The 22,834-nt window shown below is 38.4% G+C and overlaps 1 protein-coding gene across 1 annotated transcript in view; it reads left to right on the top strand.

Moving 5' to 3' along the window:
• gabrb4 (gamma-aminobutyric acid type A receptor subunit beta4) overlaps positions 1 to 22,834 on the top strand; it is a 104,823-nt gene that overhangs the window by 15,800 nt on the left and 66,189 nt on the right. The window contains exon 3 of the mRNA XM_084136679.1: positions 17,456 to 17,523. Within this exon, the coding sequence (XP_083992805.1) occupies positions 17,456 to 17,523 (68 nt within the window). The remainder of the gene's footprint in view (positions 1 to 17,455; positions 17,524 to 22,834) is intronic.

The raw sequence follows: 22,834 nt of genomic DNA, 5'->3' as shown, positions 1-22,834 counted from the left end.
TTAGTGCCACTCACTTTAACTTTGAAGGTGTCATGAAGCATGGACATGTTTTTCCAATTGAGACTGGGTTGCAGTTCTTTCTCACATGGAACACAAAAGAAGATATTTTGAGACACATTCTTCAAAACATCTCCTTTTGTGGTCCAGAGATGAAAGAAAGTCATACAGGTTTGAAATGACACGAAGACTCCATGAATCCCTTTAATAAGCAACCAGATGCTCCATGTAGAATAAAAAAGTCTTTAATAGGCTACTGATTTGATTGAGTCTCTCCTGAGTGTAAATATATTCTTAAAAAATATTATTTTTAGTAATGATTTAATGAGGGAAAAATGACTGAGTGCACATGAATGTTACCTCAAACCATGCGGCTCGTTGGATATCTGACTTATTTCTGCCTGGTGGATAGGGTTGGGTCAAAACGATGGTGAATGACACGAATGAACGGCTTTTTTATTGAAAAAAATAAATAAATCTTAAAGTTGAACAATATATTACAATTTTAAAGTATGGTTAAATATATAAATATAAGTAAAACACAAGAAATTTACATAAATTCCCAATAAAACCTTAGCCACCTAACCCAAATACAATAATTTAACACTAAATAACAGTTACAGTAATAACAGCAAAGTAGTCTGTATTCTTGCTATGCTACAAACCAGCTTTCAATTTTCAGCAATTCTTTTGCAGAAATTTGACCACATTTTTGCCTTCTCTGGCAAAATACGACACCTCTCCGGACTTATTGCATGTCCTGCACAAGGTGACAGTATTTTAGAACCAAATGCCGTGAAGCAAAACCCCGGTTGTCATGTTTATCTCATCAGGATCAACTGAATGCTGGATGTGAAGTTTGCGGCTCTATTGTTTCAGTAAACTTGCACAACGTTCTTGAATGAATAATTTATTAGATGTACGCAGGTCTGTTATTGTAGGGACATCGACTTCACATTTTCACACTAAAACATGACTCGGAACAAAACGAACTGTGATTGGTTGCGTTACATGTCAGTCAGTCCTTGGCTGATATTTTCTATTCTTACATGTAAGTGAATGTATTGTGTCATTTAAGAAACCTTTATAATGATCATGATATATGTTAGTTGATCTAACGCACAATGTTCGCCATGTTAGTACGCACCGCAGTTCAGAGTATTGTATCTGTCAGATTTAGCCTACAACACGACAATTCATCCACTTCTCCCGAAATACATAAAAGTAAGTGGCCGGTGAAATGTGAGAAGAACAGAGTAAATTTTATAGTTACCTAGTACCTACAATGTGTATCTAAACACGTCATCAATTTATAATTGAAAGGATTGTTATTGCCGATTCCATAGACATCAGTGTGTATTTTACAAACTATAAATGTATTGTTTTACTAGTACTTATGTGTATTTAAATTATGTGGTTAAAAACACTGAATAGTTGTGATATATGACAGCGCTAAGCGCGTCTGTCTCTGGCACTGAACGTTCTAATCACACTGGTGTGATCAATTGTACGTGTTAGAGGGTAAACTAGCGATCACATGCGGTAATGATGCTTCTTACGTCCGTTTTGGAGAACCAGAGGGCAAATATTTCAACCGACAGCTGAGGCATTTAAGTGGCACCGAAATAATGCACCGAAATCTGCATTTTGATTCGGTCCGGTTACATACTCGTTACTTGGGTACCGGTTCTATATTGGTACTGGTTTCAGTACCCAACCCTACTGGTGGACAATAAGGGGCCATTTACGCAACATCATTTTCAACTAAAAACTGATTTTTTCAAAATGTTTTTGGTCGTTCATTTACACGACAATAGTGTTATGGGAGGCGGAAAATGCAAACTTTTGAAAACGGATTTCAAAGTGCAAATCTTTGAAAACAGTACTGTTTTTGTCTCTGTGTAAACTACAAAAACGCAAATTTGTGAAACGGTGACATCATGTCATAGACTGTAAAAAAATATGGACGACGCCCCTTCGCTCTCTTCCATTGGTGAGAAGTGAAGCCGCCAGTGTCCCGATATGGCGCTGACATCTTGGGGCTTGAGTCTGCGCAGTAGCGATTTCGGGACCAGACCTGTGCAGTAGTGAGCAGGAAGTAAAGCCGCGAAATCAAGGCCCCGCCCTCACTCTCGGTGTGAAATAATTAATTATAGAAATTTAGATATTCAATTTAAAGCTCCAATCTCCTCAGTCCTCAGATCCCGAAAAAAAGTCTGTTGGTGCTTCAGTGACTACTTCGCTCAGAGAACCTGTCAATCACAGCTGTCAATCATGACGTCACACCACCTTTTTTATAGCATCAAATAACTAACTAAAAACAAACTTATTTTAAAAACAAACACTTGAATTTAAATCAGCGTTATAAAAACTACAGTAAATGACAGAAACCACCTTCAGAAAAAAGATATTTGAAGTGTAATTAAATTGTTTAGTTGGTCTCAAGTCCCGTTGAATAACACGGGGAGGCTGGGTTTATGACCTATACTAGGACCAGTCACCGGGGGGCGATCGAGACGTTTTGGCTTCACTTTTCAGTGCTTGTGCGGCACGCTTGCATCATGTGCATGTGCATTACGTGTTCAGTCTATAGGTGCAAAGTGTTTCTTTACAAAGTGACATTGCCAACTACTGGCCTGGCATGTATAGTATAATACAGCGTTTTAATCCCTGTGAACAGGGATCGTTTTTACAATGTTCTCATCTTTACGCGAAACATGCAAAATGTACCCTAAATCTAGCAAAACAATTCCATAGACCTAATCTGAAGGAGAGACACAAGAGACCAGCATGTCATAGATATTTGGGATGGGCTTTTTTTATTTAAGCCACTAAGCAATCACCTACTGTAGCAGTAGCATAAAAAACAACACAGTGCAGAGAGAAAAGTTGAAACACTCTGATATGTTGAACATTACATCATGTTGCTGCAGTGGGTTAGCTCCCACCTATGGTTTAGGTTGTCATGGACACCAGTGCATTCTCTAAATAGTTTGCACTAACTGCTAACACACTGCCATCTTGCAGACACTTGCCTTCATGAGGTCAGACTAGAGTCAGATGGCAAGAGAGGCTGCAGTTTTAGATGGAAAGTCTTCGAAAGAAGACTGGGTGGAAGTCTTAACCCTTTGGTGCCTACAAGCACACTGGTATGATTAGAACGTTCAGTGCTATTGTGCCTGTGGTTTGGCACATGACCAGCTTTTTTTGTGTTGCCATGGAAATAATGAGGTGATACATTTTAAAATTAGGTTCACCTTAAAAAAGCACACTCTAGGGGCTCAGTTAGAACATTTTTGTGTGAAAATTGGTGGTTGGTAACCGGCCATTAATGTCTGCGATTAATTATTTTAAAATTCTGTGCTAAATGTCATTTGGTATTGTTCTGAACAACTGCCTCTGGTAGGATCAGTACAACTGCAGTGGCCAATCACCTGATAAACACAGTCACTAGTTGTAAGCTGTTGTCTTGTAGAAAGTAAATGATAAACAATTTATAGAGTGAATGACAGAAATTTTTCATTTTAATTTATATATTTATTTTATGTATTTATTTTTAATTTGGGGGAGAAATATGGCTTTTTTGTAAGAATAACCCTATAATTATGATGATGATGATTATTATTATTATTATCATTATTATTAGTAGTAGTATTAGTAGTAGTAGTAGTAGTATTTGAGTCCACATTATGCCCATGTGGTCCGGGTATATTACATGAGAAAGTCAGCTCATCCTGGGAAAAGAGATACAATTAATAAAATGCAACGACCCCCCAACAGTTAAGCTATGAGTTTGATAAACCCGCATGACTCAAAGTGTTCTGCGACCACACTGTGCCTCACAGGGGACACACTCCCATATCCAAGGACAACTGCTCACCGCAAAATCTCCCCTAATTGCTGACATCTTTCCCAGCTGGCATAAAGTCTCTTAATTAATAATGAATACACCTACAATGCTTCAGCTAGTTTCCCTATTAATTAACTTGACTCCTGCAAGCAGCCACACGGTTTCTCTCCCATGTCCCGACGCTTTAAAGAAAAGGAGCTTTTTAGGCGTGTGTGGGCTGAAAGAGCATCAACGCTGGATGCGAAAGTAGCGCGCATTCAGCACAAAAGTGCGGCATTGTCAGAGCTGGGCGATAAATGGACGAGCAGAGCACGAATGATCTCTATCCCGATGAGCAGAGAATGTCTTCTGATTTATGGGGGAAAGAGCCGGTCGAAGAGAAAATGCTTGAGGAGGCTGTTCCTTTTGCTTTATCTCATGCTGCAGTCCTCTTTTTACTAGATGAACATGCTATGTGTGTGTGTGTTAGGCAGTTATGCTTGAAAGGAGAATAAGGAGACCTATTAGCAGGCACGTAACCACAGAAAGCACACTTCATTGTTCACCAACAAACTGCATGTTTGACGAGACTCGCTGCAGGTGAAGGCGCATCACAATAACACTCATCCCCATGGGACCCTGTTCGCACCCCCGGTGATGGATGGGGAAGACTAGTCCTTGGGAATCAGAAGGGATCAGTCAAGGACAGGATACGGCCCTGTGATCGTTTCAGATAAATACACAGTGAAAGACATGTCATTTACCGCAGGGCCTGAGATGGATGCGTCTGGCTCAGTGGCCAGGAAGCATGTTTAAAAACCCATTTCATTATTATACCTCTACAGAGCCTTTGGGAACCATTGACCTTCCGGGTGCATTTAGAACAACTGACACACCGATGACACTAAATGTACACTAGGGTGGCCATCCATCCGGTTTTAGGTTGGAAAGTCCAGTTTTGAAATAATGTGTGCCTACCAGCTCAGCCTTGAGCTGGATACTCATTTGTCCTCCTTTTAAGATCATCACCATTTTATACATTATCCAATGGTATATGATTAATAAATAAATAATAGGTTACACTTTATTTCGATGGTCCCCTTTATACACTTTAACTATAAGTAACTTTGCAACTACATGTCAAATACCAGTAAATAAAGTAGTAGATTGTTTGTAGACTATAGGTTCGGGTAAGTAAAATAAGTTGACATGTAGTTGCAAAGTTCCCTTTCGTTCAGTCAATACTCGCCGCCAAGGGCGTCCTCTCGCCTGGCCACAGCAGCAGCCTCCACCCGCGCAGCGCCATGGAGGTGGCCGCAGGAAGGCGCCCCAGACGGTGCTCCTGAGACGGGCTGCTCAGAGATGGCAATCAGTTCTTTTCACGAGATGGTAGCAGGACCACTCCTTCCCCCGGCCCTCCTTCCCCCCATCTCTCTTCTCGGTATGGAAATCGACTGGGTTGCCATGTGCGCGCAGCTTACAAGCGAGTGCGCGCAGTCACTGCTGACTTCCCTGAGACAGTTCGAGGGCAAGAGTGCGGTTCCACTGAAGTTATTTCAGAGGCTCCTGGGGCATATGGCATCCGCAGCCGCGCCACTCGGATTGCTTCATATGAGACCGCTTCAGCACTGACCTCGCGATCAAGTCCTGAGGTGAGCATGGCAACCGGGCACGCTCCGAGTACCAGTTACTCCAGCCTGCTGTCAGACCTTCGCCCCGTGGACGAACATCAGCTTTCTATGGGCCGGTATGCCCTTAGAACGAGTTTCCAGTCATGTTGTTGTGTCAACAGATGCCTCCACCATGGGCTGGGGTGCCATGTGCAATGGACATGCTGCCGCAGGCTCCTGGATAGGACCTCAGCGCCTTTGGCATGTCAATTGCCTCGAGTTGCTGGCGGTAAGTTTGGCTCTGCACCGCTTCCGTGCATTGCTCAAGGATCAGCACGTACTAGTCCGTTCAGACAATACCGCAACAGTAGCGTACATCAATTGACAAGGTGGTCTGCACTCTTCCCGTATGTCGCAACTCGCCCACCAGTCAGAAGCATCTGAGTTCGCTTCGAGCCATTCACCAACATGATTCAGTTGTTTTGAACGAATCTGATCATATCAATGATTCTGAGCTATTTATAAAGACAGCCACTTTCTTCATTCCTTAATCAATCAGCCATTTTAAACAGTTGGTGGAATGAATCAACCAATAACTCACTCATTAAGATAGTGACTTGCCGCCACCTACTGGTGGTTTTAGTTTCATATATAAAGTATTTACGCTGCACTGTAAATGCATTCATGGCATCTCTGAGCTGCATAAAACAGCCTGTGTAAATACATCTAAATGCCACTGCACTTGCAACTTCTGTGTCACCTCTGCAGTGCAAAGATGGATTTTATTGAGACTGATTTGATTGGTAACAGCCATATAGTGTCTTATAATTCTAATTGAAAACGAATAAGGATTTAAGAATTTTTAAGAAAGGGGATGCAAGGTTTGAAAGCTGGCCTTAAAAATGCCCTTGGAAATCAATTTAAGGAGGCAAATGTTGCTCCTTAATGCTTATAGGTTTGGAATTATTTTTCAATTTTTATCCTGGCTTCACTGAATCCTACAAAGTGTTATCCTAATCGGTGTTGGAAACGGCCACGTTACTGAATACTGACACTATCTCTGATCCCAGATTGATATGCAGATATTCATATTTTCACAAAAAGTGTAACACTCTGGCACTGCGACTATTTTTACCGTATTTTTGTATTTACCGTACTGTATGTGTCCCTACACAGCAACATTGGCTCAAAGTCATAGAATAATAAATGTAAGCAGTTATCATGAACTGCATTGTGCTTTAGTTGGTGAAGGGTTTTTGGGGGGTTTATATATATATATATATATATATATATATATATATATATATATATATATATATATATATATATATATATATATATATATATATATAAAACCCAGAAATAAACCCTGAAGATGTACTGTAGGCTGACGCAGTTCAGCTAGGTGTTTCTTCTTGCTGATGTGTATTTCTGCAAATGTGCCATATGGCTGCTTGCTGAGTTTCCTAAAACTTGCAGAACTGTACACATTCATCTCTTTGTTCTGGCCTCTGAGTTTGAAGAGCGCTTTAATTCGTCAAAGACTGTCAGTGTCACAAGGCTCTTTTATTAGCCACGGACACACAAATTACCCACACCAAATGTGTGTTAATGTTGAAGTACTATTAATTAAAGAAAATAATTTTAACCATTTTGATTATTCTCTTAAACAGCTTGACAAACAGTGTCACAGCAATGATTAAATAACAGTAAGAATCTTTGCATGATGCATACATTAATAACTGCAATTTTAAACCCTTCTATCGATGCAGATGACACTTTCTATGAATAAGGTACAAAATTGGGCCTGAAATGATTTGAGCTGTTTTATTGTCCATCCATTTTTAACAAGGTTACTAAAATATTGGTCCATAGTTTAAAACTCTAATTTGTGTGACTTGGTTCTACCAATATTCATTAAATTAAATTCAAATAAGAAAAATAATTAAGCTGTCAGGGTTCAGCAGAAAATGTGGAACAAATATATGACATTATTATTATTTTTATTTTTTTTCATACTTTAAACAAGTTACGGTATTGCTTGATATTTGATGTGTTTAAAACTAGCTGCTTTTAATGTTAGGTTAATTTGATGTTATTTCTAACATAATTCTCATAATTCTAACAAAAAATGCACACAGTTCTTTAAAATGTTGGTAAGATTATGGAAAGAAAATCCAAAAATCAATGGAAAGTGTCAGGTATTGGATAACTACGGTAGATACATTAATCTATTTATTTTTCTAAACTGATCAAAAATGGTAGGCCTATTATTTACATATAAATATGGAAATTGGTCTTGCCATCTAAATCGATCGCATTATTCAATTGTGATTATCTTTTGATTATTAATTTCATTAATATAAATCTCATACCCTTAGAGAGTCCTCTATTTAGTGTTAGTGTTCTTTTTTTAGTGTAGGTGTTGTTTCCAAATGACTATTTCAGCTTATTAATAAATAAGTTGTTAGTTCTGACTCACCACATCCAGAGACTTTTTTAAATGTCAACGCTGTGTTAATAACTACAAATGTCAGCTAGAGCAACATATAAATATTCTCCTTTCATTCTGGCACATGCGAACGCTTCATGTTTTAAACATGTGGCTTAAACATCTATTAATATGTTTATCCACTCCTCAGTGTTCCATCCATCTCAAATGATTTAACAGAGTTGCCGTATATGTTCCTCATCTGAGAAAGGGACACGATGCCAACGTTTGGCCATTCATGAGAGGGAAAAATGAAGCATATTGAATACAATGTATGAAAAGCACCGTGTCTCTCTTTGCGATGTTAGAGTGACAATGCTGCCTTGTTGCTATGGAACCCCTCTGTTGCTAAGCAATGAGTTGATGATTAGAATTTTGAATCAGGAGGAAGAGTGGTATTTTCTTCGCCACTCTGTTTCTCCATGTATGGTGCTGTGCGTGACTGTGTTGATGAAAGGCATGTGGGCCTGTCCTTACTCTAATTTATATGCAATTGTTTTTTTCCACCATGGATTAAGCAATCATGTACTTATACAAATGCTTTTAGCTTCATCAATATAGCATTTAATTGATATTTGCCCAGAACACCCAAAAATTATACAGGAAATGATCAATAGATAACATATATTCTACTACAATGCACCGATGTCTTGTCTTTAGAATAAAACAGAATGCATCACAGCAAATGCAGAAGATGAAATAGCCCTGCAGGAACCTGTAGTGTCAGTAGAGGGAGCTCTAGGGCACCTCACATAATCACACCTTCGGTACAGGACTCCTGACCTGTGTGTATGTATTTGTTTAGCTCAAACTGAGATGTAGTTATATTATGCTCTGTTATGCTGTGAAAGCTCATCAACTTCTAAGCTAATTGGGACAATAAATCCTTGGCAATCCACTGTTATGCCGAAGACTTGCAGCTATACATCATCCGGATCGACTGCTATGAGTTTCCTTCACCCCCCACTAGTAAGCACTTTCAGCTCTCTCCTAAGGAAAGAGGTTCAACACAAACACAAGGCATTACCGTCATCATTACCTGCAGGAGAGATACATTGCTGTGTCAGTGAAAACCTGCTTAGGGAAAAAGCGGTGGCCCACGAGAATTCATCCCGGGACGCAGTATCCTTGGCACTTGTGTTCCGTCAGAACTGCTATTTTTGCTGTTTCTACCGTTTTTTTTTTGTTGTTTTGTTTTTTCTGTGTCGGGCCCAGGCTCCTTGTGATCTGCCCACAGTTTTGCAAAACAAAGTCATTGGAGGAGCAAAGTGGTCCTCTGAATGGAGTAAGCGTCTCGAGAGATGCCACCTGCCTTACATTTGTCATTTAAATATGTACACAGATGATTGTGCCATCTGCTAGTGCAGTCAGAGAGGAAAAAATGGGTGGAAACACTAAATTCTTGAAGTGGTTGGTGGTGGGTTTTAGGAAGGGGGATGAATTCAATGAAAAGCACAAATTAATTCTAAATGACAGGGTATTTTAAAGGAGCAATGGCACAAAGAGCCATATTGAACAATTGACAGCTACTAATTGAAATGATCTGCCATTTTGTGCTTTGTGTGTTTCTTTAGAAAAGCAGCATCCTTTGCTTTGTGCAAGACGCAAGTGTCAGAATATGCAGTAGAAAAAAAAAATCCTTATGAGTGGCCTTGTTTCTTTTTATTGTCAAATCGGATGAGTACAAGTTTGTACAAAACCGAAAGAATATGTGGCATAATTTAAAAAAAGTTGCCAGCCACCGCCAGCATTTTTGATCATTTTCACAAAATTTTCATGGCCCCCAGGATATTTTGCTGTATGAATATCTGAACATACAATATATCAAAAGAAAAAACAGAGCCTCTGCTTTATTCTAGCTTAATGCATTCTTTTTTTTTTTTATCAACACTTGAATGTGGGTAAGTTTCATTAATAAAAAGTAATATTTTGATCAAAAAGCTGAGTGTTTTTGTCAAAGACTACATCTGGATCTTATTCAAAACGATGATCAAAACATAGATGGAGTAGATCGAGTCCATCAACACCCTCAAAGACTCACAGTGCTATACCTCATCCTGGGTGCCATTTCATTCAGTAACATTAGGCAGTTTTGATTTATATGCTGTTTAATGTTGATTTACATATGCATCTGCTTACATATGCTATCGCTTGTTTCTTCTTCCTTTTTATTGATATTTTACATAGTATAATAATAACAGCAATTTCAAAAACAGATTAAGATGAAATCAATTCTCGTTTTTTCAAAAGGTTCCCCGTCCGTCATTGGCGTGGAAAGAGTAAAATAACTAAAATCTGGGCACTTACAGCAAAAGTGAAAGGGGCTATTAAAATACTCACTGTTTTAGTATTATAACAACCTGACTTAAACAGTATGCATATAAACATGATTTTAGTGTGAAAAAAGGCTTAATAATATTTCCTGTCAAAACTACCATCCAATTTTTTTACTTTGTTTTCACAACTAAAACAGAATTTAACACAACTTTAACACAACTATCCATCCATCCATCCATCCATCCATCCATCCATCTTCTTCTGCTTATCCGGGGCCATAAGCAGAGTCTTAGCAGAGACGCCCAGACTTCCCTCTCCCTAGACACTTCCTCCAGCTCTTCCGGGGGAATACCAAGGCTTTCCCAGGCCAGTCGGGAGACATGATCCCTCCAGAATGTCCTAGGTCTTCCTCGGGTTCTCTTGCCGGTGGGACGTGCCCGGAACACCTCCCCGGGAAGGCGTCCAGGAGGCATCCAGAACAGATGCCCGAACCACCTCAGCTGGCTCCTCTCAATGTGGAGGAGCAGCGGCTCTACTCTGTGCTCCTCCCGAATGACTGAGCTCCTCACCCTATCTCTAAGTGATCGCCCAGCCACCCTGTGGAGAAAGCTCATTTCGGCCGCCTGTATCCGGGATCTTGTCCTTTCGGTCATGACCCACAGCTCATGACCATAGGTGAGAGTAGGAACGTAGATCGACCGGTAAATCGAGAGCTTCACGTTGCAGCGCAGCTCCTTCTTCACCACAACAGACCGGTACATCGTCCACATTACTGCAGAAGCTGCACCGATCCGTCTGTCTCCCGTTCCATCCTTCCCTCACTCATGAACAAGATCCCCAGATACTTGAACTCCTCCACTTGAGGCAGGAACTCTCCACCAACCTGAAGTGGGCAAACCACCCTTTGCCGACTGAGAACCATGGCCTCGGACTTGGAGGTGCTGATTCTCATCCCAGCCACATCACACTCAGCTGCAAACCATCCCAGTGCACGCTGGAGGTCCTGGTCTGATGAGGACAACACGACAACATCATCCGCAAAAAGCAGAGACAAATTGTGTGGTCCCCAAACTGGACACTCTCCGGCCCCTGGCTGTGCCTATAAATTCTGTCCATAAAAATGATGAACGGAACCGGTGACAAAGGGCATCCCTGCTGGAGTCCAACATGCACCGGGAACAAGTCTGACTTGCTGCTGGCAATGCGAACCAAGCTACTGCTCTGGTCGAACAGGGACCGGACAGCCCTTAGCAGAGGTCCCCGGACCCCATACTCCCAGAGCACCCTCCACAGGATGCCGCGAGGGACACAGTCAAATGCCTTCTCCAAATCCACAAAGCACATGTGGATTGGTTGGGCAAACTCCCGTGAACCCTCCAGCACCCTGGAGAGGGTATAGAGCTGGTCCAGTGTTCCACGACCGGGACGAAACCCGCACTGTTCCTACTGAATCCGAGGTTCTAAACACAACTAAATGATGGTAATTATGGTTTAAACCACTTTACAGCTCAAATAATACACAAGTTTTGAGGGAAGAATTATTGTGTTTTTTTATAAAATTATAAAACAAGATTCACATTTCTGCTCCACATTCTCACTTCCAATGTAAATGTTTTATCAAACAGTATGCTACCAATGCAGAGTCTATCTTTAAAGCTGAAGTGTAATTTCTGCTTCACTTTCAAAATCAAGGATTGGATTCAAATACATTTCATGAACTTTTCTTGTCTCTATTGTTAGGACAAACAGATTCAAACAGGACAAAAAGTATTTTAACATGAAGACAAATGGCATACTTCAGCTTTAAAACACATTTTTGCATTGCATGAACTGTTTGTAATATTTCTGACTTTGCTTAGTCTACCTTTTTTGTAGTGCCGTGTAGTGTTGTCACGATACCAAAATTATTGTTTCGATACCGATACCAAGTCAAGTATTGCGATTTCGATACTTTTTCGATACTTTTCCTGAAAAGGGAGAAACACTCTCAAATATCATTGCTGTGCTTTATTTTAAAACCGGGACAACATTCTAATCATATAACACACTAATAAATGAACATATGAACAGCAGATATATTAAACATTTGAACAAAATATGAAATATCAAAATATAAAAAATAAATTAGAGCAATGACATTCAAGGTAAATTTTTTTATAAATTTAGCAGCATTATCTCATTTATCATAAGAAACATAAGAGCTTTATCTTGATTCTGAACTTTGAATAAAAATATGAACAGTGATTATATTAAACAATGTTTAATATTGGTAACATATGATAAGCCTCATTGGTGATCTATTTGACATGTGGGGAGAGAGTTGTGGAAGGCCTATACTTCATGTTAAACATAAATATATAGCAGCAAAGACAACGTCGGCAGTGTTGACGGCAAAATAGGCTACAGAATAATTCGTTCTGTATTAAGAGGTGCAATATTTGAAAATCGCTAATATTTTTTTAAATTACATTTATATTGTATTTATGTCAAAACTTTCAAACATCAAAATGTCATTTATTAATATGTATTCGTGTCAAAATGACATAGAAACATCTTTTCCTATTCTATTTTGCCTGGAAACGCTTCCAACACGCTTGCGTGTCGCGTGAAAAATAGGCGTCGGTTCTATTTCTAGAATGCACGCGTTTTCCGCGCGTCTCTCGAGCTGCACCCAGACGCGTGTGTCACGCAGGCAGTTAACATGGGAGCCGAAATAAAAACGGACACGACACGCAGCCAGTGTGTCGCCGGCCATCTGGAACGCGGTCATTCTTAGAAGTATCGATACTAATAAATTAAGGAATCGTGACGTTTTTAATTTCAGATTTACTTTTGAAGTATCGGTGCACCGTGCAACAGAGCAAGGTAGGCAACGCATATGTCACTCCCCGCGTCATCTTTTTCTACGAGTCGTGGACCAATTGTTCTCGCACATGCAGCCATCTCGCTGTAGTGTTTTGTCACATGACACTGACAGCGGCAGGTTCTTTGCTGCGTGCGTCAGGAAAAAAACACAGACGTCCATAGGGAGGCGTTTTTTTTTTTTTTTTTTTTTTTTTTTTTTTTTTAAGTATCGATACTGATAAATTTAGGTATCGTGACGTTTTTAATTTCCGAGTATCGCGATACTTTTGAAGTATCGGTACACCGTGCAACACTAGTGCCGTGGGACTTATCAACAATGTAAACATGAAAACAAAATTATTTATTATAAGTTTCTAAAACCGCATCAGGACACTGGCTAGTTGCTTGCTGGCTTTCTACAAAAGTCTCACAATGTGCATGTGTCTTTCAGTGAGATCATTTTAAAGTTCAACCCAGGTGTCACTCAAATCTTACAGGATTGTGCAAGGTTCAATACAATTTAAGCTATATGTGCACATATTGTGACATGCTGTGGATTACAGCTGACAATAATTTTAACTCGTTTGTCAGTTTGTAAAAACAAGCAAAAATTGAGCTTACACTAATACACTTGTCAGGGACAAGACACTGCACCAGGATAAACCATAATACACAATGTTACAAAAGTGTAACCACAAAACTTAAACATTAGGACCTGGTTTCACAGACAATGCTTAAATTAAGGCAAGATTAAGCCTTAGTTCAATTAGGGCATTTAAGTAGCTTTTATAAATGTGCCTAGGAAAAAACATTACTGGTGACAGTGGCACTGACATATTTTAAGAAAGGTCAGTGCAAGTTGCTTTCAGTTAATACAGCTCAAACATGCATTAGTCTAGGCTTAAGCCTTCTGTGTGAAACCAGGGGTAGTATGTGTTAAGACTAATGTAATAAAATCAATGCCTGCTTCCACCTTATAGTAAAAAGTTAACTGAGAGATATTTAAGAGATTAAAATAAATATAGTCACATCGTGAGATATGAAGTTGCAATTATGAGATACAAAGACGCAGATATGAAAAATAAAGTCCCAGTTTTTAGATATTACATTTACTATTATTTTTTTTAAATTTTTTTTTTTACTCTTAAGCAGGAACAGGCTTCTATATAAATATTGCCTACTAACCTTCTAAATGTCATGTCAAGTCACATTTATTTATATAGCACTTTATACAATAAAGCAATTTCACAGTAATAAACAGGAAAACAAGTGTTGATGGTGCAAAATTCATCATGAAACATTCACTTTTAGCTGTAAAACCAGTATTACCAGTATCCACCTCGATTGAAATCGCATTCCAGGAGCAGGGCAGTCAGAGTACTGGCGACATGTGAGAAGTAAGGAAAAGTGAGGGCTTGCAGTATGCTACAGATTAAAGTTCAGAAGTACTACCGGCCTCCTTCGAGTACTTCCAAATTTTGACTTCTCTGCTTCTGATTGGTTCATTCGGTGGGGAGGCTGCCCCCTGAGTGGTCCCTATCTCTAAAGCCCACCACCCACACCTAAACCTAATCCTACTCTCATAGGAAAATGCAGGGGAGTCGGAATCTCACGGGGAGTCAGAATTAGATACCACACCGGAACTTTCTTTTAAGCTGTGGGAGCACAAGTGTTCATAAGGAAGATGGCTAACATTCACAGCACTTCCTAATGATCAGAGTAGTAGGAGAGCAGGCCGAAACACACTTTCACTCCAAGAGTCTCGGACACAGGTAAATGAAAGCTTTAGGATAAGTTCTGCCAGGAAGACTCAATTACTACGTCACTTATTACCTTCACATCTATCCAATCATGTCCTAATACTTGTTGTATAAAAGATCGGTACTTACATTTGTTTGAGTTCGCAGACGCTGACACAATTACCTTCACCCTCCCCACCACCACCAGGATGGTCCTGTCCATACCTCCCGGGGGGTTGGCTGCGCCCCTGCCTTCGTCTTCAGGCAGGAAATGCAGATCCACTACTGCTCGGATTATGCACTATGGACACTACGCCAAAGAACTTTATAAATAATTGCTTGCTGGACTGTCAATAAATTAATGCTTTGTTACGTCATTCTATCTCCCGAGTCTTTCTGGTAGAAGTGGTTTTATTTTGAGCTGTGGCATTGAAGCTGAGGGAGAGCGTATCCGGGGCACCTTTCTCCAATGTTCCTTAGTTTCATGGAATCCCGGGTTAAAAATATGTAACGGCAGGAGCGTGCGGGTGATTTCAGGCTTCGCTGTTTTACAACTAGCCAATGAATGTACTTTGACATCTCCTGGGAAAATTCTTGCTGGTTGCCTTCACAAAGCGCACAGGAAAATGGCTCTATTTTTCCCTTTTCTCCACGAGCGGCATTTCTCTCGCTCTTTGGTTTTTATGAGGTGGGGTGAGAGATTAACGGAACTGCAGGCATTTAAGGAGTGAGGCGGAATGACATGCAAACATGTCAGCAGTGAAAAGATGGGGGTGAAAAAAGTACCACTGCACAAAGAAGATGGAGATGATACACAGAGAGATGGAAGACTGCACTCTCAGTCAAGTGCTCAGTTAGTAAATATTTCAAAACTGCAGTCAAAAGAATGATGTTTTTTTTTAGTGGGTCTGGATGGCATCTTAGAGATATTTTAAGACAGCACAGAAGATGGATGCCAAACAAAGGAAATCTCCGAAGGTACCGTGTAAAATAATCGTAAAGGGACAGTTTAAGGGACAGAAAAAATGTACGATAGCAGAACAAAATTGAAGTCATAATGAATTGAGGTAAATAGACAATTTTTGTGAACTGAATTAACTGATTTCCTTATGAATCAGACATTTCGTTTCTCTCAAGAACTGTGTGTCTAGGAAAACTAAAGTGGATGTCAAATTGTTTTGTATTGTGTTGGGGTCTTCTTGGTTTTATTGTGCATGATTTATTGGTCCAAATATATACTTTTTTGACTTTGTATAACTTGCTCTTTCTCTGAAATGATTCTTCTTTTCCGCTGATGTTGACACTTTTTTTTTTTTTTGACTTTTGGATAACGTTAACCAGCTCTCATTCAGGAGTTTTCTTGGCCCTCATGGCTAAGAATACTAAATGTCACCTGGTATGTTCTGCTCATAACCACATTTCTGTATGTTTTATGGAACTAAAGAAATATTGACATGCACTGCAACAGCAGCCAGTTTAGAGTGTCATGGTGTAAATGTTTGTCTCTGAAAATCTTAGCTAGCACAGTACAGTGGCTGAAACAAACTTCCTCTGCTATAGAAAATATATATTTTAAAATACTATATTATTACATTTAAGTTGGAATGCTTTTCCATATTTACTTGCAGATGGTTACACATTAACATTTTGAGTTGATTGATTAAAAGAGAAGTATTATTATGCACACTTGAGTCTGCATAAAGACATTATATCATAAAAGTGATTTAATTGATTTTTTTAATGATTTATGGTTTCCATCCACTTATAGCTTCTTTTTTCTCTCAGTTTTAGTACCTGACAAGTGTTTTTGTTGACTAGAAATGAAACCTAAAGTTAATTTTAATCAAAATTTTGTACTGATTGTAAATGATTTCCAAAGCAGCAAACAAGTGAAGTAATCTGACTAACTCCTCACCATCAAGGCAAATGCCATACTACTTTTAGTAGAACTTTAAAACGTAAAACCTCAGATTACTGAGCATAATTAATAATGAACAATTCACAACTTCTATATGAATTTAGTAAAGGAAGGCACTTAAAATAGTGATTTTATTTGGGGGGAAATGCTTTGGCTAAATAATGAATTTCATGAGCTAGTTTCATGTATTTCCTCTTTGTAGCTATTTGGTATAGGCTTTATCCAGTTTTTGGTGCTTATGTAACACAAGGTGTTCTCACTTGCAAATTCGCTAATGTTTACAACGTTGTTTTTCTCATAAATGTCTCAGTCTCAGACAGTACACCCACAGTCTGTTCACTGACCGTCTGATGCATATTGCAAAGTTTTTTGGGGGCTTTTTTTTATTTTTTATCTACCAAGCTTTACTTTGATTGGTGAGCTTTACAGAACTTCCTGTAGTAAAGGCACAGGATTAGGTCTGTCTGGAAAGATTATTTGTGTTTACAAGTGTCCGGTTTTATACAATGAATATATCATTAAATAATCAGTGGATTTGATAAAGTTCGCCAGGTTCAAATGTACCCAGAGATTTGATGGAAGATTTGTTAGATATAGAAGTGTATGTCTGTGAAAAAGTCTCCAGTTTTTACATTTCAATTTTTGTTTGTGTTCCTCAAATAGGCATCATAGATAAACCTCTGATGATGTTGTGGTACAATGATGTTGTGATTAACTGAACTTTTTTCTCTCTCTTTGTCTTTTCTGTAGGTCCTCCGGTCATCGTGGGAATGAGTATAAATATTGCCAGTATTGACTCCATTTCAGAAGTCAACATGGTTAGTAACACTAATTTGGCATTACTTTTATTATTAATGTTAATGTTGCTGATTGTTGTTAGACTCTCAAAAAGCTGAACGTCATGAATTGATCAGTAATATTTTAATCAGTATGGCTAATCAATCAATTATCTTAAATTCTTAGGAAATGTATATTAGGAAAACATCCAAATTAAGATAATTAAAAAAATTATTGGGGCTGACAATAATTTAGTATTTAGTACTCTAATTAAGTCAGTATATTGTTTTGAAAAACCAAAAACATGTTGCTTTGTTTCTTGCATTTCCTGTTTTTATAAAGTATATTTCTAGTATATATAGTATTTTTTGAATAATTAACACATTTAACATCCTAAGTTTGCCTATTATGAATAGTTTAGCTTTGGTTCCTGAGAAACACACTGTGTTTAAAAGCCGTTCTATTGAGTCTTCATGATGTTCAGTAAGGAAATGATCAGTATGCATGATTATGTATAACTGCGGTCATGACCAATTATGTAGCACCAGTAGACCTTTTGGCTTTGGACCATCACCTCAAGTTAAACACCAACCTGGAGCCCTTAAAAAGCAGTTTACTTAAAGAGCAGTCATCTAAATTTCTGCTGACAACTCCCTATACATACTTACTGTGGAGTCCCCATGCAGACTTACTGCATTCATCATTTCTTCATGCAGAGTCAGGGACTTTGGTTTTATTAGTGCCTCGGCTTCAATGACTGCGGCCTGAATCCATAAAGTACCCCAGAGAAGAAGTGCTGGACCTGGAACCATTTCCCTCGGGTTACTGTCGGATAATAATGGTTTGACAGCAGGAAATATGATCCTAGATTAGATTTCGTATTGAGAAACTTGAGAATACACCTAAAAAAAAAAACTAAAAAAAAACTGCTTGCTTGGTTTTAACCCTGTAAGACCCAAATATAGAAAAAAATGAGCAAATTTTTTTTTGACCTCCCAGATATTGTTTTAGGAGGCCTCTGATGTAGAAATGAAAGAGTTTTCAGATTTTTTACGTTTTACTAAGTTTTTAGGAAAATGTTGTAAATTTGCAACGTTGGGCATTGTTGGGAGCAGAACTTCTGTGTTTGTACTCACTTTGTCTGAACAGATATACAGAACATTTAAGCATTCATTTGCAGGGTTGATTGCTTACTTGGCCCCATAACAGTATATATCATGAGTAATAACCACACAACAATCATAGTTTTATGAATAAGAATTTATTAATAAAAAATATTGGAAAAAAATATTTACAAAACTTTTCGTAAAAAAAACCAAAAAAAAATGTGGTTTGAAGGCAGTCTGTGTTCACTTGCAGTGATAGTCCCTAAAACAGTTCTTTTCATCTGTTAAGCACAGGCGAACAATGCACTTGCTACACAGTGTATTTGTGTATCCATCATAAAAGACCTTTCTGCGCTGGTGGCATTCTGAAATGGAAAAAGTAAAAAATAATGAAGTTAAATATGTGAATAATACATATGGGTCTTACATTGTAGTAGATAAACTGAAAGAATAGACAGGGTGGTAGACATCTAAGTATTTCCATTAGCATGCCCATGAGTATTATAATTTCAATGAAGTGATAATCAACATTTCACTACATTCAAACAATACTGTCTATTGCAGCCTATTATGCTCTCTACTTATCATACTAAAGGAACACATGCATCCCCCCAGAGCACTTACAGGTTCACATTCAAGACCATTCGCACCTGTCCCTGGACAATGCAACAGGCATCCCAAGAATTCCAGAACATTCAGAATCTGTTTTTCTATCTCCTAATGCTACTAACTGCTGCTTGGGCAACACTGAGAAAAAATGGCTCAGGATCATTTAGAAGTTAAAAAACAAACAAAAAACTACAAAGATACAGGGAGTTTCAAATACTGCTATAGATGCTGAAGTTTCAAATATCCCATACAATTTATTCATGTGTTTAATAATGGTCTAAGCTAAACTAAGTAAAACAATTAACAGAAAAACACATTTAGAGCTTAGTTACAATGAATCACTACATTTCGACTACATTTTTTTTTTTTATTTGTGATCATTTGAAAAGTGCAGTGTCCTAATGTGTAAGGTGCACAGGCTATTTTGACTACCACTCTGACCCAACGTTGTAGAATTACAACATAGACATAACAAGCTCTAAATCAAATTTGATGAAAGTTTTCCAAAATAACTAAATATGTACATGTTCTAGACATTGTAATAAACACCCAAAAAAATATTTAAGCAATTTTACTTACTTTAATCCTGACAAATCCAGTCATGCAAAAAAAGGAGATGAGCTCAGCGGGAAGTTTGCAGGTAGAGTGAGTTCATAGCCAGATGACCGGACCTATAAACACTTCTTCTATCCAATAGCATTGTGAGGACAAACAATAGGACCCATTAACTATGTAAATGTGGTTTTGAGAGAAAAAAAACATTTGCAGGCATTTTTTCTGAATTGTTAAAAGTGATGTTGTAAATTTGCAACCTTAACAACTGCTTTTTGGTCCTAAGCAGAGTTTGAGTCCTAAATTAATTTAAGACAGAACCTTCTTTTTTGCAAACATACTTCGTAAAAATGTCACTGCAGACATTTTTTACAACTCAAATGTACTCACTCTGCTCTGCACTTACTACAGATAAACAAATAAGCACAAGTCAACCTGCCATACCAACCAAGACCACAGAGAACACTCCGTTTAGATCCATTCAGAATTACTAAACACACCAAAATACCAATGAAAAAAATAAAAACATCCTGATTGTGTGGAAATTCAGCGATCTGAAGGCAGGTCGATGTCATCAGTGAACAGTTCCTCTGTCAGAACAAGCAATCATGTCTATGTTTGGATTGTTTGATGCCCATGTGTACATAAACACCACTGATTTAAATGTTTTCCAGTGTAGCAACAGCTGTTTACCACTGTAGCTCAGCTCAGCAAAGTGCTGTTGAAGTATTTGTCCCTTTGGATTTACCACCAGAACTTTATACAGTCTGCCACTGATGCAAAAAATGCCAGCTGCTTTCCAAATGTTTTTTTTTTTTTTTTTTTTTTTTAAAGGGGCCCTATTATGTCACTTTTTACAAGATGTAAAATAATTTTCTAATGTCCCCAGAAGTTTTAGCTCAAAATACCCCACAGATAATTTGTATAGCATGTTGAAATTGCCTATTTTTGTGTGTATCCCTTTAAATGCAAATGAGCTGCTGTTCCCAGCCCCTGTCAAGAAGCAAAAGCTCATGCAACAACAAAACAGGACAATCTCACACACTGAAAATGTCAGAAACTCTCAGTAGTATTGTTCAGCCTTATATGTTCAAACCGGAGTCGGACAATGATGCCAACAGAGCCAAAGAATATAAGCTGCATGGAGATAGAAAAGGTATAGTTTAGTTTAATTACGGTTATAAATTGTGTTGTCTTGCTTTTATTCACTATTAGTACAAGCCTGGAGTAGTGGACCCCGTCCGAATGATGGCCAAAACTTTACTGATGAGTTTTATGAACTTTATTGTACATCACAAAAAAGATGAAGCAAATGTTTTCACTCCCTCTCTCCCTTTCATTAGCATCAACATAAACAGTGAATTACTCAAAAACACTTATTACAACTAACAGTAAAAACATATAAAGACATTATGCCTTTTCACGGGGTGCTTAATAAACTGGTAAACTTTATATTGTATTACCTTCAAAAATAAAACTAATCCACTGCGTCTTCAACGGCTCTGATGTCGGGAGTACACGAAGACTGTTACTCTTACATCCAACAACAAAACACCTGAGTTGCTTACAAGAGACACAACTCGCTCAGGGTGGGTCTATCCAGAGGGTCTCAGAGTCCATCAGAGCTGCTCTACTATCTACGTAAAAACCGGATGCAAATTGTAACAGCTTGCTGGATGACACAGTTTCAGACTCAGACAGCCCATAACAAACTGGCAGCATATTTTATTTTCAGCTTTTCTGAGCTGGCTGACACACCAGAAACCAAACTAAATGCAAAAAAAGTTTTAAAAAAGTGAAAAGTTCATCCGATGTCCTCTTTAAGAGACCAGCAGCAATGAGAAATTCACTATATAGTAAGTGTGACTAATGGGAAAGTAAATTATACATCATACATAGCATTTTTCTGTCATAATGTAGCAATTATTTGGAGGGAAACCCAAGGCCACATCAACTCTGTGGGTGGACTTGTGTGTGGTTCACAACCTTAAGACCTTCTGTGTAAACTAGATGAACTTATGGCACTTCTGGGGACTTAAGTTCCCAGAGGCCCCTGAGGCATACAGTCATCACAGGCAGCAGTCTTCACCTGACTAAAATAAACCCATTCTAGCAGATGTGTGAACAGAAGACACTGTGCTCAGAATACATTAGCTCCTTGTTTTTCAGAAACAATTTCACATTTTTTCCCCCAGAAAAAGTCGTTACTAAACGGTTCTTTCAAATGGGTACTTTGAAGAGTATTAAGCGAGATCATTTTACAGCTCTGACATTTCTCACTGTCCAGTTTTGCCTCTGAGAAAAAACGGTTGATGAGACGTTCAAAAGGGATTTGAAAATTGTCTACTGGTTAAATATATGCTTTATTCAAGTGTTCCTAGGAAGTCCCTAGAACTCGTTATTATGCTGTGATGTGTGTTTGGGAATATATATATATATATATATATAATTTTATTTTTCACTTCAGGCAGTTCTTTTTTAGTGTTGGTACATCAAAATGAAGAGAAAAAGATGCCCTCTCTGATGATGTCATAAAAATGCTGATTAACGGATGACACTACAAGAACGTGTACTCAGTGTCATAGGGACAATACACTTGATAGTTAGTGAGGTAGTTGTTGTAGTGGTTATGTTTAGGTATGGGGTAGGGTTAAGGGATCAAGAAAATGGTCATGCAGAACAAGGCATTAATATGTGCTTTATAAGTATTAATAAACAGCCAATATGCTAGTAATATGCATGATAATAAGCAACTAGTTAAAAGTGAATAGTGTTCCCTAATCTAAAGTGTTACCAAATATTTTTGCTATAAATCTGTTAGTCTGCATTTACATTGATTAATGTGTATCTATTTTGACATGCCATATTATTAATATATAAACATAAACAATTGTTGCACATGCACTTGTGGAAAAGTCCTTAAGACACTAAGGTCCCTATCTTACACCCGGCGCAATGCAGCGCAAAGCGAAACGCAAGTGTTTTTTGCTAGTTTCAGTCCAATGCAGTTATCATTTTCACATCTTGCGCCATGTTGTTTAAATAGCAAATGCATTTGTGCCCATTTGTGCGCCCATGGGCGTAC

The sequence above is a fragment of the Abramis brama genome (genome assembly GCF_963993115.1).
Source record: "Abramis brama genome assembly, chromosome: 15".
In the NCBI taxonomy this organism is placed as follows: domain Eukaryota; kingdom Metazoa; phylum Chordata; class Actinopteri; order Cypriniformes; family Leuciscidae; genus Abramis; species Abramis brama.
Note: the sequence above shows the minus strand (reverse complement) of the source record. Positions and strands in the feature narration are given on the sequence as shown.